The sequence below is a fragment of the Pseudopipra pipra genome, chromosome 1 (assembly GCF_036250125.1).
Source record: "Pseudopipra pipra isolate bDixPip1 chromosome 1, bDixPip1.hap1, whole genome shotgun sequence".
Lineage (NCBI taxonomy): Eukaryota > Metazoa > Chordata > Aves > Passeriformes > Pipridae > Pseudopipra > Pseudopipra pipra.
Window position 1 is genome coordinate 113,584,905 of NC_087549.1, and position 18,998 is coordinate 113,603,902.

At 40.9% G+C, this 18,998-nt stretch overlaps 1 protein-coding gene across 1 annotated transcript in view; it reads right to left on the reverse strand.

Moving 5' to 3' along the window:
• CMTM8 (CKLF like MARVEL transmembrane domain containing 8) overlaps window positions 1-15,757 on the reverse strand; it is a 35,980-nt gene extending 20,223 nt beyond the window's left edge. Inside the window, exon 1 of the mRNA XM_064672355.1 lies at window positions 15,425-15,757. Within this exon, the coding sequence (XP_064528425.1) occupies window positions 15,425-15,592 (168 nt within the window). The 5' untranslated portion in view covers window positions 15,593-15,757. The remainder of the gene's footprint in view (window positions 1-15,424) is intronic.
• Window positions 15,758-18,998: the final 3,241 nt, after the last annotated feature.

The following is an 18,998-nucleotide window of genomic DNA, read 5'->3' on the forward strand; positions in this document are numbered from 1 at the left end:
ATGTGGCCAATGGTATAAGGATTTCAACCTACAACGTGCTTTTTGGAAAGAGATGACATCTTGGCATAGACCTTCTCATATTGTCTCTAAATAAGCTGCCTACTCCTCTCATTGCTGAAAAACCTCAGCCTCACTTCTCATCTGAATTTTTCTGAAGTCAGTTTTGAGTCATGTCCTTTTCCAAAATCTCCATCTGTCACCAATATATCAAAGATAACTTTGAACTAAGAGCCATATTCAAAATCATTGACAAGGCACAAATGAACAACAGATAAGCACGAATACTGACATTGCTTCTGACTTTGGGTTTTTTAACTTGTTTTATCTCCCTCTTTTTTCTTTTTATGGTAGTAGTAGAAAGAGTTTACTTTGAAGGAGTCAAGAATAGGGCAAATCTAGAATTAAGTTTTCAATAGAGGCCTATTTAACACTTGTTATCACTGTTCCACATTTAATGATTTGCAGAGGTGTTTAGGTTACTAAAGCAACTTTAAGATGAAGAATTATATGAAAGTGAAAATATTAATGTCAAATTAAAAAACTAATTGGCCAAACATGTCAAATGACTCTACAGATCAGTCATGCTTTTAGAGAACTCCTTGATCTTGTTCTCCATAACTTTATTTTTAAGATTCAGAAGAAAAAAGTCCACAAGCCTGAAGAACTTCCCACAGCCTGTCCACTCCATAATAAATACTCAAGCAGTGCACACAGTATAAAAGAACAAAGTAAAAAGCTCTGTGGGGTACCCGACACTTGAAATTCAAACTACCAAAGTCATAAATTAAGTATATATGCCTGTGTGTGAGGCAGGGTATAATGTTCTCCAACTGCTTCAATAAGCCTTGTGTAAACAAAGAACAGAACAACTGGCTACAAACGTCAGCTTTCTAATGCAAGAAAAAGAAGTCTCCAATCAAGGGAAAAAAACAAACCAAACCTCATTGGCTTATCCAGATTTAAATAAGTGAGCAGAAACGACTTAATGTGCCTCAGATGTTTGCTCTGCTTATCTGCCAGAGGTTGCTGTCCTGCAAGGGTGACTGCAGACAAAGCTGCTCCTCAGTTACTGCACTCTGATGCCCAGTGTATTTGAGGTAACAAATCACTGGTTTGGGGTATCACCATAGGCTAAACTGTGAATTGCAGTGAACAGCAAGGCATGGAGACCTTTTCAGCTGTCTGCATTTATGGGCTATCAGCCTGAAATCTGAACTTCTGTATTTGCCTCCTGTAATACATAAACACAGAATTCCTAAGAGCTGCTGCTCTCACTGCACGCACTCATGCTTCCCTCTCCCCACAATACAGCTCATGTATTTTGGGTTTTCAAGCATACTCGGTTCCATTTCTCTCTCTAAATCTGATTTTCCAAAACAGTTCACAGATGTCAGAACAGCTACAAACTACAGGGATTACTATGGATTAGTGAATCTTGCATGCCTGAAAGTGTTTAGAGCAATTGCACCTCTTAGTGGAAAGGTATTTCCCATACATTCTCCTTCTAGCTCCTCTGCCGGCGTAGCACTTTCCTCTGGGAGACATGCACGTTGTTAGACTGAAAGCTGGTACAACGTATCCAGCAAAGTGTATCCACAGTCCCAGCACAGGCTAGAATTTTGTCCTAAAGTTCAGGCAAATCTCCTCAGCACAAGATAAAAACATTGGACTAAAATAGCACTGCTTGTTTTCCATCCCATCCAACCTCTGCCCATCCCTGTGTTACAGAGGCTGAGTCAGCAGAGCAGGACACCAGCCCTGTCTCAGGGCATGGCCTCATGCTTAGGCATAAACTAAGCTGTGAGGAAGGAGGACAAGGCTACTACACCATCGGCCACTGGCAGATGAGAAAGGCAGATAAATAGAGGGCAGTCACCTTGTCAGACTTCATCACCAGATTTGCAACTGTTTACTAGTCAACAGCCTCTGCATCACTCAGGTCACAGCTCACCACAGGTTAAGGTGACAGAACTGTGACAGGGGCACCTGCCGGTTCAGTGCTGGTAGCCACGACCTGACCCAGCAGGCAGCTGGCAGTAACAATACTCAAAAATGCAGCAACTGGCTTTGTCGAAGGCTGTCTGCAGCTGACCTGCAATTTATTAGCAGCAAGTGATGCAGCACGTACCTAACGCTCTCCTCCTTATAACTTTGGTGTAAGGTAACAATAGCCAAGCTGCTGAGGGGTTACAGGCTGAGTGAGGGTATGCTCTGCACTTGCTTTGGGGGAAAACATACTAAATATCTCTGACTGCACACAGACTTTTTGAATAACAAATCTTCGTATCACTGTGCAAGCTTACAGCTTTCCCTTCCCACCAGTGGTTCTTCTGAAAAACCCAAGCCTCTTCCTGCAATTCTGTTTATATTATACCATCCCAATATATACAACCAACTAAATTATATTTACTTAGCTAACTTCCACACCTTTTCCCCTTTCTATTTCCTCAGATTTGGATTACAGCTTTTTTCTGCCCAATATTTTCTTCCCTGAAATGACAATAGTGCAGTTACAATGAAGAGGTGTTACCCGCCTTTTGTTCAAATACTCTTTGTTGAGTATTTCAGCTATTTACTGCCCCCTCAGAAGTTCCTGTTTTCCCACTGAGGGGGGAAGGGAAATCCTGGATAATGACATGGCAGCTTTTTGTTCAAAAAGTCTGTGTGCAGTCAGAGATACTTATCATGCTTTGCAGGGAAAACGTACTATTACTAGTTTCAAGTCAAAAAGGGAAAATTCTTTAAATAACTACCCCCCCCCCGATATAATTTGATTAAAAAAGCAGTACTTTGCAGGTACCCCCTTCTTCAAGCTGTAAGGTATTGCTATATCAAAATGCCCTCATCCACACACATTGAAAACTCAGCCCACTATGATGAGCTGTGCACAAATACAGAGGCATGTAATGTAATCTCCTACTGCCAACAGTATTATAGGTCTTAGCACAACAAACCAAGAAACCAGAAAGGAATTAGGGCACTGAAAGACATCACAAGCTGGGAGCTTTGCTAGTTCACACAAAGAGAAAAGGAAGAACACAGCACACATAGGGATTTGTCTTCAATACAGGAGAAGGCATATATTGTTTGATAATCCAGTGATGAGGCAGGACAGCTATGGGACACAGTCATTTAGACTGACATTTCTGATGTTGAGCTGTTTTGACACCTGTACTGTGAGATATAAGACTATAGGGAGTTTTAAAGAAATATGTAAATTAGACATGTGAGTGATAATAAGGCACATCCCATGAATGGATCCAAACAGCTTCTCCTTTCATCATCTATCAGCTACTCTGTTCAAGCCAAAGAAACTATGCAAACAAAACAGGTAAACAACCTGATAGCATGGCAGCACTCTTAGGAATTTTTGGGGGAATCTTGTTACCAAGCGGGTTAACTGTGCCTTCTATTTTCCCAAAGTCAATTTTAGCACTACAGGTCAACCAAAAAAAAAAAAAAAAAAAAAAAAGGTAAAAAGTGTTAAATAGGCTCCTCCTAATCTGAATCTAATTTGACAGAAGTACTCCACACAGGGGCACTGGAGAGGAAAGGTCTTAAGGAAGGTGATCTCTTTTATTAGACTAATCCATGGTGCTGGCAAAAGAAACAAGTGGGGAAAGTTTCTGGGCATACACTGTTCTTCAGCGCTGAGCGGAAGGAACAACAGAGCCGCCCTTTACCAAATGCTAACAAGTGGATAGGAAACGACTATCGGAAAGGAGCTGCTGATCTTTAGGAGCCTGACAAACAATATCAGCGCTGATTAGTGCACTTGGCCTTCACGGTAGGTAGGCTTTCATGTTCTTCTCATTTCGTGTGCGGATACGTCGGGATGACTGAAGTCAATGGGAAATTCGCGACAGGTTTTAATAGCATCAAGAACTGATTCATTAGAACCTTCTCTTCATAACAATATTGTTTGTGTACATTAGATCCTAATCTGATTTTGTTCCCATCAACTCATCCGGACTCTATTTGCACCAGTTCTCAGGGTCGTCTTCTTGTATGTGTACATTGTCTATGTAATCTTACAGAAACAGCAACCAACATAAGTCAAAATTAAGTGTTCTTTTTAAATGCACTTCTCTATATTTTTTATTTTTTTTTAAACTGAGACCTAAATTTAAGAGGCATTTTGAAATGAAGCTCAGTTTTTAGAGTGAAAATTACTTCAGGCATAGTTTAGGGTGGATTGGTCTGGGTGGGTTTTTTTGGTGGATTTTTTGGTTGGTTGGTTTTTTGGGTTTGTTTTGGTTTTTTTTTTTCCCTGAAAGTAGCATTCCACTGTTCAGCTTAATAAGAAAGTGAAAATTAGATGTAACCAAGCTTAGAGAATTCCTTCTCATTTATTTCTGTGTACTCAGTTTAATTTTAACTTGAGCTGGTAAAACACTTTACAGGAGACCCCATCTCACCTTTAACACATTATCTTGACTTGGTTACTTCAGGCAAACATTTGCTAGATGGTTCTCTGTTACTACGTAAAGAGAATGTCAAGTTCTTTGCACAAGTGTCTGGTCACGTTTCATGATTGTCGAAGTCTAGAAAGAAATCCTCAGTTTGAACAAAACGATTGGAAACCTTATCCTACTGGCTAAGATTCCTACCATTTTTGCTGAGAAGTTAAACAGGGAAAATTCTTTAAATATACCAAATGAAACAATGAAATTGTACCTCATAACACAAAAAGCTGTTTATCGTATCATGGCAAGTTTCATCATTCTATTATAGTTCCATAGGCCTGTGTCATATGTTCAAGATTAGTTTTATGCATCTTCAGATGGATGTTCATATTTCAAACAGAAAACACAGCACAAGACAAGCTATCTCTTCAAGGAGGTCATTACTTTCCTAAGACCTTTTAAAGTTAAGTTCCAGTAATGTAAGAACGTACTCAAAAGAGTAAAATAAGGATTGTGGTTTTCCAAAACTAAATACAGTAGTTTTCCCAATGGTAACTCTCTTACTGTCCAGTATGAATTTTATTTGGCATCCAAGCTCATTGCCATGCATTAGGAGCAATAAAAAGAACACTAATAATGTATTCATTTGTACTGTGCTATATCTTAGTAACAGCACAGGGAAGGAGAAATACTTTAAGTTTGGAGGTCAACTGGCAATCCACAAGAACTGTTGTAACTGTCCAATGAACATGGCTTATGCACATAGTGAGGCTTCAAAGCATGTCAGAAACCCCATCAGAGATCCTGCTTTTCCATGCATCCTGCATCTCTTATATTGAAGAGCTTTTCAGCTTTTTTCTAAAAATCTTTCACTGAGGTCATCACAAGATTGTTGCAGCTCTCACAATATCCAACTCTGCCCAACCTGCTTTATGTCTATGGCTCAACCTTTTGTTTTAAGGAATGCAGGAACCAAACACGACACAATATTCACCAACAACCTCCTAAATCACTGTATCACTATTTCTAATATTTTTCTAAAAAAAATTTACAGTTTTGTCCACCTACAGCTTTATGAAATCATTAAAGATGGATGTTTCATACTGAGCAGAGCCTGTTCTTACAGTTGCCTCACACCTCCTCTCTTAAGACTGTGTTTTGCCAAAATCTTATCAAAGGAGCTGCATCTTCTACTGTGGATTTTCTCTGTCAAGTCTGAAGAAGAGCAAACTTGATTAAAGTCATGCAAAGCAGGCCTTCAGCAAGTTGCCCTGAGATGCTGAGCAAGAAGGCTTGAAAGAACGAGGGTGAGGGGATGGGTGGGGAATGACAGGAAAAAAAAAACAACACAAAAAAGAGCTCGGAAATTAGGACTTGGGATAAAGAGGCAGAAGAGTGGACAAAAGAGAGACAGACACAAACATATGTTGAAATACTTGCAGTTAAGTATGCAACATTGCTGGAAATGAGTTCTTCACACATCTTAATTCTATCATTAGTTAAGTATACACTACGGTATAGTCTGTAATTACATGACCACATACTTTATCACACACTTTCTCCTTGTCCACACCACCACCTGAATGGAGCAACAGAAGGGAACTTCTGTTCAGAACTAATGCCTTCCCCTGTTTTGCTTTCTCCTTGTTTATTCATGCAGCCTGCAGACATGCAACTCAGAGCTTTGTATCTGCTTGGCCACTTTAAAAGCACTGTGTTATCTGAATTATCTCACAGGTCAATTAATAAACTACTGAACACATCTCTGTGAGATAAAGTAGTATGGTATCCCAATTTTACAGACAGTGCACTAAAATTAAGGTCAAAAGTCAGTTCTTCCCAAATTACACTGGGAAATGCTCTCTTTCCACAGCACTTCATATGGCACTGCATTTTGCCTCTTCTGAACATAGCTCCTACTGACTTTCAGCCACAACTGAAAATAATAATTTCTTTTGCATCTTAGACCTGAAATTGGGGATTCAGAAAACAAGGAGTAAAAGCAAACACAATCAAATGTAGGGCTTACTTGCCTTGTTTAGGATCCCACAGGAATACTGTGGTGCAAGCAGAAGATAAAAATCAAATTTTCCAAGGAAGCAATTAGCCAGGAGACCATCCTTTCTCTTTGAATAATCCCTTTCCTTACAACATGACTTCCTCCAATGCTGTATGCACAATATCCCAGTCACTCCCAGAAGAACTCTTCTGTGCAACGACCATGACAGAAATTTCTTGATAAAAATAACATGATTATGCAAGTTTTGACTGCTTTCAATTGTCTGCACACAATTCAATACCAAACCAACGCTGACAGGGTGAACATAATTCTGGTGCTTTTCACTTTCCAAGACCTTCAGCCATAATAATGTTTTTTAATGGTTTTGTATGTGCCTATACACATGCAAGCTCTTTGAAGCATCACACGAGGTTACTGTAGCAAGGTACATCATGGTTTAAAAATTAAACTACAACCAAATCAATGCAAATGCTGCCATTTTTTGGTGTCTTTTTCTAACCCCACTAAGGGTTGAATAATAACACCACTCTCCCCAGCATGTATCACAGTTGTGCCCTGAGCCTGTAAAGGACAATTATGCATTTGTTTATGCTTTCCAATCTGCAGCAGTACTAACAAACATCCACCACGGATTTACCCTCTCCTCACCTGACCCTTGTCAATCTGCCCTACAATGGCTGTCTCCAGCTGGACACAACCAAATTTGACATTAACAGGTGAAGTATCATTTTAAAGACACATTATAGAGGTTTTCTTTTTGTGGTATGCTTTTTTTGCCTGTTCCCCTGTCCCCCAGTGCTTAATTCCTGCCTGTAACACTGTTTCCATTTTTAAGTTTCACCTACCGTTCCTCATAATTCTATCAAAACTGCAGTGCCACATTCAGTATTGCCTGCCATAAGAGCTTGGGAGCCTTGGGAATAGCATTACTGTTGAATGTAGAGAACATATTCCAAAATACATATTAAAGAACTCTTTAATGTAATCGCTATACACACATACAGAGAAAAAAAAAAAAAAAAAAAGGAAGCTTGTCAGTGGCTTTATAACTTCCAGGCTAAATAAATTGATTAGTGCAAAACAGTGTCACCTTGAATATATTTAAAAATCTAGGCCTGGACATAGCAGTCACATTTAAAAATTATGATACAAACCAGTCTTGTTTTTGGGTATGAAGCAGAAGTACCTGACAGATTTCCTTTCAATTTGTGCACATAGGGCTACCAGCTAAATACAAGAAGCAATTACCAGAGTATGATCAGAGATGTTGCTTTCCCCACATGCCCTCTTTCTAGGATTTTTTCAGTATATTTATCCTTTGTAACTGGATTATGATCTATCCAAAGACTGACATCTTACCGAGGATTACCAGGTTCTGTAAAAATCTGATTTTAGTGCATCTTATATCAGACCAGAAACACTGTGGTTGTCCAGAACAAACTGCTGGGGCAGCATGCCTCTAATGATACCAATTTGTTGAAAATGTTTTCAGTTTGCTTTGAAGATTTTTGTCTCAGCAAACCTGTTGTTGCAAACCCACACCTTGCAAAAAGGGTCAGTGTAAACACTCAATATTGTGCTCTAACCTGGCAAAAGTGCAGTCACAGCCAGGACTGATCCAAATTTGTGTAGTGAAGTGATCTGGTAAAGCCTGGATGTAGTATTAATGCATGTAGAACCAAGAGCTCGGTTTCTTTAAGTTAATTAACATAAGCTTTCCTTGGACCAAGCTCAGCTCCCATTGGAAGCAGTGACTTGATTCTTTCCTTACTCAGTCCCTCCTTCACTGAAGTCTTACCAGTGTTATACCTGATCCAGTCCTTTCAGAGGTAGGTGAATCAGTGCCAGCAGCTTCCATGGGAACTGGCTCAGGCCACAAGGAGAGAACTACCTTGCCAAAGGTCTGATGGATGCTAAAATCCATTTGCTATTTGACCCTAGAAAACAGGGTTAGGTCTTCTCTGCAAAGATACACTTTGTATTCTTTTCCTGGAATTGAAAGAGAAACAAGTGCAGAACTATCACCTTGTTACCATATGTACTTTATCCAAAATAAAAATGAAGCTAAAAAAAAAAATATAAATCTATGTATATATATATATATATATACACACATTATATATGTATATATATATGCACGCATGACCATTACAAGCTAAATATATGGCACTACTACTCCCAGGGGAGAATAGGAAGGAACAGCAGGCTGAATGAGAAGCCATTCAACAAACAAGAACAACACACTCTACACTTTCCATTCTGAAGGGTTTAGGATGGTCCTCAAGAGAATTTTTCTGTGGTTTTGAGAATTCAATTTTTAAGAAGAACCCTTGAGCCACCACTGCTCTAACCCTGCCTCTTGCTGCTACACAGAACAGAGCAGACACATCAGCAGGCTCCCCAGGTACACAGGAGTGTTCCCAGCATCCTAGGGCAGGGAGTGAAAAGCATCTGCTTCTGCTGTAGAAGCAGCATTTTGTCAATGGACTCAGGAACCTGGGCAGCCATCTGCAAGAATCCTGTGTGACCATAGTCAATTTTTGTCTGCATCCTTTCTCTGCTCACATTCTTACATTGCCAGCAAATATACCTCTTCATCATACATTGCATGGAAATCAGGGTTTTTTTAGATAGACATACACTACTTTAGGATCTTCTAATTCAAGGCCTTAACAGTGTGTAATAAATCACTCCAAACAGGAAGCAGGAATCCCAGTGCAGAAAAAGAAAAAAAAGAATATAACACAATAGGAGAAAAAAACCCACCAAATCATCAACAAACCCACAACCACAAAGAAAAGGGACACAGACAAGTCCAGGATTTGAATTCATTTTAGGACAAAACACAGCATCAGGTATCTCCATCATTTGCGTATCTGGCAATATCGCTGCCTTCACAAGCAACTCAGTTCCCATAGTACATTTACACAGGAACGTGGGAGTCCTGGGGCATATCTGGAAAAAGGCAGTTTCCAGGGATGCAGTCCCAGTTTCTTTGCAACTCTGTCATTGAACTTTGTTCTCAGAACATGATGGGTTTAGCCTCAGCATTTACCCTCATGACTCACACACTCAGCCACAGCATTATGCTAAAGCCAATCGCCTAGGAAGCTCTACCTATTCCATTAGGGATAACAGGAGGACTGCACATTTCGCCATCCTACAGGTACAGGATACAGAAGCCCAGAAAAATTATTTAAAATTAGCTTTGTATGCATAAGAATTTTTGGAGGTACCAAAAAAAAAAAAAATGTTTTCTAGAGTTTGGGAGGGGTGAGAGAGAAGGATTTATATTATATTCACTATCCAGCCAAGAACAAAGTTGATGTGTAAGTATGACTTTAAAGCATTCTTCTCATGAAGAGATAATGACATTTCGTACATATTGTCCTTACCTTTGACGTATTGAGAATATTTTGCATTTTTGACCTTTTGTAAAATCTCTGCATTCAGTTTAAGAGGCATTTTCACTCTCCTACCATGTCAGACCTAACACTGTTTCTATTATCACTTGGAGCACATTCTAAAGGTTCTATTTTCTTGTGTCCCCTAGATAGTTCTCTCTTCCTGAGGAAACACCCCAATCTTGTCCAGGAAACCAAAGACCTTTAAGGTAACAGAACTTTAAATAACTATACAATTCTAGAGGAAGACGGAAATCATATAGGCGTGTACTCACTATACTAAGGACAGTTGCACTATGGATTAGCAGTGGAACAACAGCACTTAAAAAAGGCAGAACTGAAACCTGACTTTAGTGACAGTTTTGTCTGATTAAGAGCAAAGGAGAAAGCTGAGACTTTATATTGTATATTTTCTTATTCATGCACAGGAAGATGAAGCTACTGGATGAAATGACTGACTAGTACAAGATTAGGGTTTTTTCCACTCAGTAATTCAAAGTGAATCATTTTAAGATAGTGCTTGTGTGTGTCTCCTCTAGGCAATGCACTTGTTCAACATGTCAGAAGGTGCCTTGGTATTGTCAACAACCTGCAAGCAGACACACTCTTACTGGAGTAAAAATTGCATTATAAGAAGAAAAAAGAAAAAAAATCTCTACTGTTTCCGAAAGAAGAGAAAACCTTGCTGCTACTCAGGTAAGGAAAGGGGCTTTATGGAACTACCTCTGTGATTCTGAGGGCTATTCCAAGAACTGGGGGTGAGGGTGGAGGATGGGATCTATACACAAGACTTTGAACCGCAATCAGAGAGGGCAATAGATTAAATGCAAGGAGAGCTTTAAGTACAATTTTTGTCTTTTAGCTTTTTTACAGTAGATGGTCCCACTGTATTAGTTCTGGTCTACTTCTGTTTTTCTTTTTCTTAACATTTATATAATTGTATTGCTAACTTAATTCAAAACTTGATTATCTGTAGGTGATTCTGATGCATCTCTCAGAGGAAAAAAAAAGGGAGGAAAAGTCTGCTGAACCAACACTGGGACATGTTCAGTTGTTCTGGTTTTGGTAACCTCAATATCTTAAATCTGACATAACTTTCAATATCTATTTAATATTCTGAGGCTCACCACTCTATTAGAATAAATAAATTCAAGAAGACTTGCTTTATGAATTAAACATTCAAAGGTCTTGCAGTTGAAGAATAATTAAACAGTGACCAAAATTATTTTTATTGTCCAGAAACAAATTTGAACCACAATTTTATGTGGTGCTAACAAAGTAAATATCCTATCAGGCTTCTATTTCAAGTACCTATCTTATTCTGAGCATTTCGCTCAAAGAATAATCTGTATAGAACAGCATAAAGAAATGCAAGTGTAATTACAATTTACTAAAATTTACACTGTCACAAGATCTCACTCACCCAACCTTCCAAACTTTTCAAGGTGAAGAAAGTATTTTTTTATTGTCAAGGTGAAATAGTCATCACAAGCCTTAAAATTAGTAGTGCAAGTTTTACAAGAGATTGCATCTAGGAACACACTGGTGTGAAGCAACAATCTGAAGGAATCAGTGTCATCATGCTAGAGAGTAAATATTTTTATAACTACATCCATAACAACCACAGAACTGTCCACCTCCCTCCAAAGTGATCCATAATGCTTGACCTGAGAAGCTGATTTAAAGCTCTGAGAAGGTATCACTAGCTATCATTTATCTTGGCCATAAAAGCCTCAGGAAGACAAACATAGTTTTTCTGGGCCATCATTGTACAGAAAAGAAACATTCAAAAGACATCTCAGGAAATCGCTACACTTGCTTCTCTTGAAAGGATAAATCCTCCAGAGGTGGTGGTGGTGCTGCACTGTAGGAATAAGTATCCATTCTTCTTTATGATATGTTTTTACTGCAGTGTCAACCCAGATGATTCACATCTCATTTAAAGACTTCCTGTAACACCTCTTATGTCTTATATATTACTTTTCAGCAACAGATCAAAGTGTGCCTTACAAAGACTTGTATCCATATTCCATGAATTAATAAGGCGTTCAGAGAAGTTAGAGATCCAGATAAATTTTCAGTAGTCACTGGCCAGCTAAGGCCAGTGAATCCAAGTCTCTAGAGTCAGAAGCCCCTGCCTTGTCCAGCAAGCTTCACTACTCCTGTATATAAGTACTTTAGATAAGATGCCATGCACCAAGTTTCATTTTGTGCCAGTTTCCAAAGGCCTCTCTCAGAAATCCGTGGCATTTTCTGTTTTGCTCTTTGCACTGAAATAAACTAACCCCGGTTCTTTCCCAGTGAGTGGCAGGAAACCTTGCACCCTCCCTGGGCATGGAGGCAGATGTAGAAGGCAATGGAAATCTGTCAGCACCAGGTAATTTAGCCTACACTTCAGGCTGCACTTCTGTGTTCATTCATACTGGATGTGTGCAGTGCTAGACCAAACGGCATTACAGAATTAAGCTGAACCAGGTTTGGGTACATGACTCTATTACTGCTCAATATGCACAGTCAACCTCATCCCAGATTTATGCTGGCTCTAAAGCAGATACATAAAGGACAGATGACACCTGATCCATCACAAAACCTGTCTTTATAAAGCTAACTCATTTTGAACAAATTGGAAACAGCAGACTGAGCTAATAGCAGACCACTGCTTAGCAGCACTACAAAGAATCTCTGAGTAGGAGCTGTTAAGCTGAATTTACTGTGCCATTAAACCACAACCTCAGTGCAGATGTAGGCTGGTTACCAGCACATGTGGAAATCCACGCAGCAGTTAATTCATCTTCACAGCACCCAAATTAGGGAGGTAGAAACAAAACCTGATCAAAATCCTTCATTTAAGGGACTGGAAGATTTAATTTATATGGTAACTTCCTGCTTTTCCATTTTCTTTGGTCAAAGAATAACACAGATTTGCCCTTTGCCTACACAGAGAAGAAAAGTTCCAGTCTCAGAGCCAGGAGACTAAAAGAGTGCACTCCTCTTGCCGCATGCACATTGCTGACTGACAGTGGCAATAATCAAATATTTACCCAGCCCCATAGCACATACTCAGAACAGTCAGCACTGTTGTTTAAAACCTTGAGCTCAGCTTTAACATGGTATCAAAGAACATGGGGGCTCGCAGATGAGTAGCTGCAGTGATCACAGATATTACTAAAACCAGTCCGCTTTCCAACATATGACTTGGTCTCATTTGCAGGTTTGTAAATCCTTAGCAGAAGGATCATGCTGTGAGCTGAGGGATCAGCACTGAGGGTCAGAAACATCCTGAAGGGACAATCTCTGTAGGCAGGCCACAACAATCGGAACGGGGAGACTTGGGGTACAAAACTCCATTACTGCTGAATATGCACAGCCAATTTTGAAATAGAGAACTTGTGTAATGCTCTTTTAAAACACATTTTCTGTTAGGAAAATAAAAGAACATACAGAACTGGTGGAAAACATTTGACCATAAACCAATGCGAAATATATATATATACACACATATATATGCACACACATACACATAAACTCACTGTTTGATTTTAATAACTGTGGGGTTTTTTCAGTTAGTTCTATATCAGAGAATTCACTAACGCTTTTCTTTTCCTTTAATTTCACAGAAGACAGCTACTCTAGCTGCTTTAAAATAAGTAGTTAAGAGTTAAGAACCAGAAATATTCTCTCAAAGGCACTATCTATCAATACTTTACTTCTGTAGGACCTGCCTTACTGCTTTCAACTTCATATTAGAACTGTCCTCCATTCTTTCAAATACATCATCACAAACTAGTAAAAGTTAATCTACATCTAGAGACTACTGTCACCCTCTTTGAGGCCAGGAACTGCTGACCTTCACACTGCTGATCAATAAAAATACATGCATGGAAACCTGTAGGGCAGACAAAACTCTACACTAGCCTACAAATCAGTTAGCGTTGACTCTTTTGAAGTTGGTAAATGTGTTCTCAAGTACTTATGAAACTTAAATCAAAGCTAACTCTAAATGCCAATGGACTCAAGCATCTCAAAATGGTCGCTGAAAGAATAATTTTATAATTGTTCCAGGAATTAGGAATGGCTGACAGGAAACGAAATCCCCCTAAAAAACATCTTCATTGTTTAGAAAGGTAAGCTGCACAACAACACCTGTCAACACAAACTAGAAAGCATACTTCCAGTAAAGAGTAAGCAAGAACCTGTCCATGCCCTATGGCCATGTAGCTCAATGTCAGTGCAGTCGATTCAGTATGTGAAGCCAGGATAAATACATGACATTCCATCAGGGCTTGGGAAAAGCCTTGGGCACCTCTCTAACAATCTACAGTGGGATCGCTCTTCAGATAAAGTACAAGAAAGGTTCATAACTGTTGTAATTACTAACTGAAAAGGAGTGGAAAAGAAAGCAGCTGTTGTTTCAAAAATAAGACTTCGTTATTCACAGATCTACCACAACTTTGGTAGTGAAGCATCTCCTGTATTTAACAACCAAAACAAGCCTACAATTACCTATCTGCGAAAATTGATAAAATTCCCAACAACACCAGCATACAAGGTACCAGTTGGTAGCAGGCTCTGACTTCACAGCCTTACCAATACTTGCCCACACAGCAAGCTGGCATCTCAATGTGCATCCTCTCTCCGATGGGATTGTTCCTGCCAGAGGTCTTACACCACACATCAGCATGAAGCTTGGTTATTTTAACTCTGAAGTCAGCAAAACCAACAGCCATTCCACTGCTCTGGTGAAGCACAATGTTTTCAAGCCTTGAAAATGTGGTCAGATAAGTTAATCCTTCCAACATCAACACACCAGAAACATCACACAGGAAACTCAAAAAGTTATTTGGGGCAACCAGCTCTATAAGTTCCTTAATTAGGAATAGCGTAGATGAGTAGAATTAAACACATTATTTTTAGGAGGAGATGCTGAGTATGTGTTGCTTAACACGCTGAGGTCACGCAGGCCTGCAGAGGGATCCCAGCATTGTGCTGTTCACCACCTACCACTAAGGTGACTGAACCCCATGCTGCCTGGCCCTCTGGACATTTGTTTACACCTTATGTGGGAGTACCTTCAAAAAATAAAATCACTACCAAACGCAAAAGCTGTTAGTTCATCTCCTGCTCTGCTTAAGTGTATTTAACCACTAAGAGCACAAGGAAATTCTTTTTATTGACTAGAAGACGAAGAAGTTGCCTAATTAACTCCGCATCATGACTATCCGTGTGCTATAAAGTGTGAAGTGTACAAAACCAATGTGGTTACAGAAAAGTCTCCAAAAATCAGTCAAAACTCATCTTTCCGCTACGGGAGGGGATGATACCGCAGACGCTGTGGGAGGCTGAACAGACCGCGTGTGCCCTGGGTTACTTTTCCATTTGTCGATAGTTTCCAGGCGGGAGGTTTGTGCCCCCGCCGCAGAGCCGCTCTTCCTTCCATGGGCTCGTTCTTTCCCCTCGCTTCACCTGCGGGCACGGACACACCGCACCCGCACTGGGTGTTATTCCACGCCACAGCAATGCCAGGCCGAGGCTCCCCCGCCCCTCCGCGCCCCCCACCCCGGCCCGACTCCCGCCGCCCGCCCGGGGTCACTCACGATCTCGGTCACCATGAGGAGCCCGGGCACGGTCCGCAGGAACTCTCTATCGTAGGCGAGGGTGCTGGAGCTGGCCGACAGGTTGGCGGTGAAGGAGCTGCTGGTGGTGGTGACCGTGTGCGAGCGAGGACGCGGCGGCTGCTCCTGCGGAGGCACCGGCGGCTCCATGGTGGGCGCCGCGGGGCTGCCCCGCGCCTCCGGCCGGCCCCGGGAGCGGCTGCCGCCGGGCGGGCGGCGGGGAAGGCACCGCCGCTCGCCGCTTTGTGTGGCCCCGGAGCCGCGGGCAGCCCCTCGCCTCGGCGCGGGGGAGAAGGAGGGTGCTCGGCGGGCGGAGAGGCGGGTCCGGTGCGGTGCCGCCCGCCCAGGAGCCCGCCCAGCCCTCCCGCCGCTGGCCCCGGTGGGGGGGACCCGGCCGGGGGCTGGCGGTGCGGAGGATCGCCAGCGCTAGGGAAGGAGGCTCAGCGAGAGTCACCTCTAAAAACCGTCTCCTGACCTCCAGGACTTTTACAGACTTGGATCCCGTCTGCTTCCAGCGCAGCCGAGGAACCAAGCTGAGCCAGCCACTCTCTGTGCCGCAGACTCTTGGGTGAGCGCGATTTAGGGGGTCCAGGCCCATGTGTCTGCCGTCATCGTCCCTTCAAACTGTCCCCCCTGGCTCCACGGGCAGCAAACGTGTAGTGGAGACGTGCCGGTGCTAAGGGTTGTTGTCCCCACTGGCTGCTATCGCTCATCCTTGGGAGGGAACCTGCGCTAAGTGCCGCGGGCAGGGAACAAGAGTCCAGGAGATAACACAGCCCTCTCAGATCTGGAAATGGGGATTTTGCTGGGCTCTATCAAATAACCAAGAGACTGCACAATACAAAAGACTTTTTAAAAGCCATGAAAGTCACTGGAAATGCGAAGTATGAGGTCACTATTGGCCTCCTACCTGACACAGTTGAGCTGTCCCTTAACCTGTATTTTTTAGTACTTCTCCAGTCTGAAGTGTCATCTTTAAAAAACCAAAACCAAACTTTTCTGGGTCATTTAAGAGGTTCTAGAGGGATCTTCTGTTCCGCAAAAAGTATGGGGTTTCAACAACAAGCAAGCAGATTAGAGTAGTTTTCAACCTTCAGGAATTCTCATTACCAAAGGATCTGCATGTGGCAGCTCAGTAAAAATGAAATGTTTTCCATATGTCTAGTGGCTATTGTCCTTGAATTGTTTACTGCTGCTCTCCTACTGGATAACAAAGGATGGATTTTGCGGTATTACCTTTCAGCAAGGGATTAAATCAGCTGGGGAGGGAGAAGGAAGATGGCAGAGCTTCTCCCAGAATTACAGGAAACATGAATTACCCAAAGGAACTGTTTCTTGGGCGTGATTGTGCCTCCGCTCCCAGTGTAAGTGTGTTACAGCACAGGCTCCATGGGCTTCTTGGAACGTGTGTCTTGGCAGAAGAAATGTGGCAGAGTTTTGGAAATATGAAGTGCAGGTCATCAGGACAAGATGACAGACACTCAGCATGATAGGATATATAGATTGTATAATTTTTTTGTGAGGAAAAAAAAAAGACCATTAGGAAACCACACGCACAAACCATTTAACAAACTACTCAGTGATGGACAAAGAATTTTACACTTTCTGGTAAACCCATCATTTTTTACAAAATTACCAGCATTTCTGTGTTGGTTGTGTTCCTGTTTTATCCCTTTCTCTTAAATGGGAGCTGAGATTTTCAAGTAAAAGAACACATCTGTGCACTGGTCTGTTTAGGGGCCTGCTTCAACCGGCTTGCAAGTAAAAAGTGCTTTATCTGATTGTTCAGCACTGCCAAGCTTCTTTCCAATGCCAGAGCCACTTTGTCATGCTCCTATTGCTGTTAGTGAGGATCCATTGTAACAGCATTGATTTTCTCTTCTGAAACACTCCTGTCCTTTCAGTTTCCCACCTATAAGATCAGTAAGTAAAGTGAGTAAATGTGGGGCTAAAATTCATGCCAACTACCAGAATTAACACTAATTTCAAAATGGTTTGATTCATTCCCATCACTTTCCCTTTGAGAGCTGATTTATTTTACACTGGATGTATATTCTCACCGTGTTTTCAGGATGCTATTCAGTGTCATTTTGATGCCTAATTCTAAAACTCTGTGTTTATTTTGCTCCCTAAACTTTTGAAGGTCAGTGTTGTTTTTCTTTCAACCATCACAATCAGAGCAATAACTTTCATTGCTTTTGGTCTGCACATCTATTGTTTAAGCATCCCAGGTCCTCTGGGGGAAAAAAAAGTGAAACAAAAACACAGATAGGGAAGCATTTGTTTTCTGCTTCAGCTATGTTAATATGGCATAAGTTTTCAATGTCTGTTATAGAGGTCTAGTATCATGACTAATTCAACAAGAACCAGAGGGCTACATTTGTGGGCAACTTCTCTGAACGGTGGCTGCCGCTCTGACTTCCCCAGTTAGCATATTTTTCTCCAGCATATTTTTCTCATATGTGAAGAATGAGTTTCACTAAAAAATGGGTAAACACTCCAGAAGCTTTTCTATATCTGATATTCCTGGAAGCAAATTTCATTCTTTAACTTGACAACATAATACTTGACATTTTGAATGTTAATTGTGAGGCTCTGATTTTTTTATTTTGCATCCTTGTACTGAAGGCTAGAACTGGAAAGCCTACAGGGACCAGCTGAGCCTAGCTGGATTTTTTTACATGTAGATACTATCAGAAACAAAATAATTGAATGCTGCTGCTTGAACAATCAACCTTTTATTATAGAACTACCAAGAGAGAATAAAGTGGCCCATTTTCTGTATTTTAAGTTAACCTTTCAAGGGAAGGATTGGTGAGGCTTTTAAACACCAGTCAAGATTGTAACCTCTTGTTCGTCAACTATTATAATGAAGTAAATTGTGGTCAGTAAAAAACGTGTAATTTGGTGAAGCCTTTCAATGTAAATGTTTTAGTAAAAGCAAAATAGCTGATACAAGTATTATCAGATTTCTTAGTAAAGAGATTATTCTTGAACATCTTGATACCTAATTAACATATTCTTCCATTTAAGCTGGTTTTGTTCTCAAATCCTGAGGTATCAACATTTTTGACATTACTCATTGAGTTCTCTAGAACTACCTTTTTAGCAACAATCTGGCCAGCTGGAAGTGCTAATTAAAGTAGACTCACAGGCCCAAGGAGTGGAGCTGACTGGAATTTCCTGAACAGTTTTTCTGGTTTTGAAATACAACTTCCCTTCCCCCCTCCCAAATCCTAGAATTTTCAAATGTCAAAGTTATTCAGACTGTTTTTCAGATAAGTAAAACACGTTAACATATAAAAGATGACTGAGGTTTTTCACTGGTTATCAGCAGATTACAGTCAAAACCAAAAACTTACTGTATTTAGACCACCTAGAAGTGATCTAAGAAAGATAAGGGAATTTATCCTGAAGAGGGCAAGAAAGGAATTGTACTTTCCGTGGAACCCAGGTCATATGTATGGAACAGGGAGTCATGTCGGATGTCCAGGACAAATATTCTCACCTTTGACATCCCACTGTGTAATCTGAGGATAAGGTATTTTTAGTTAGC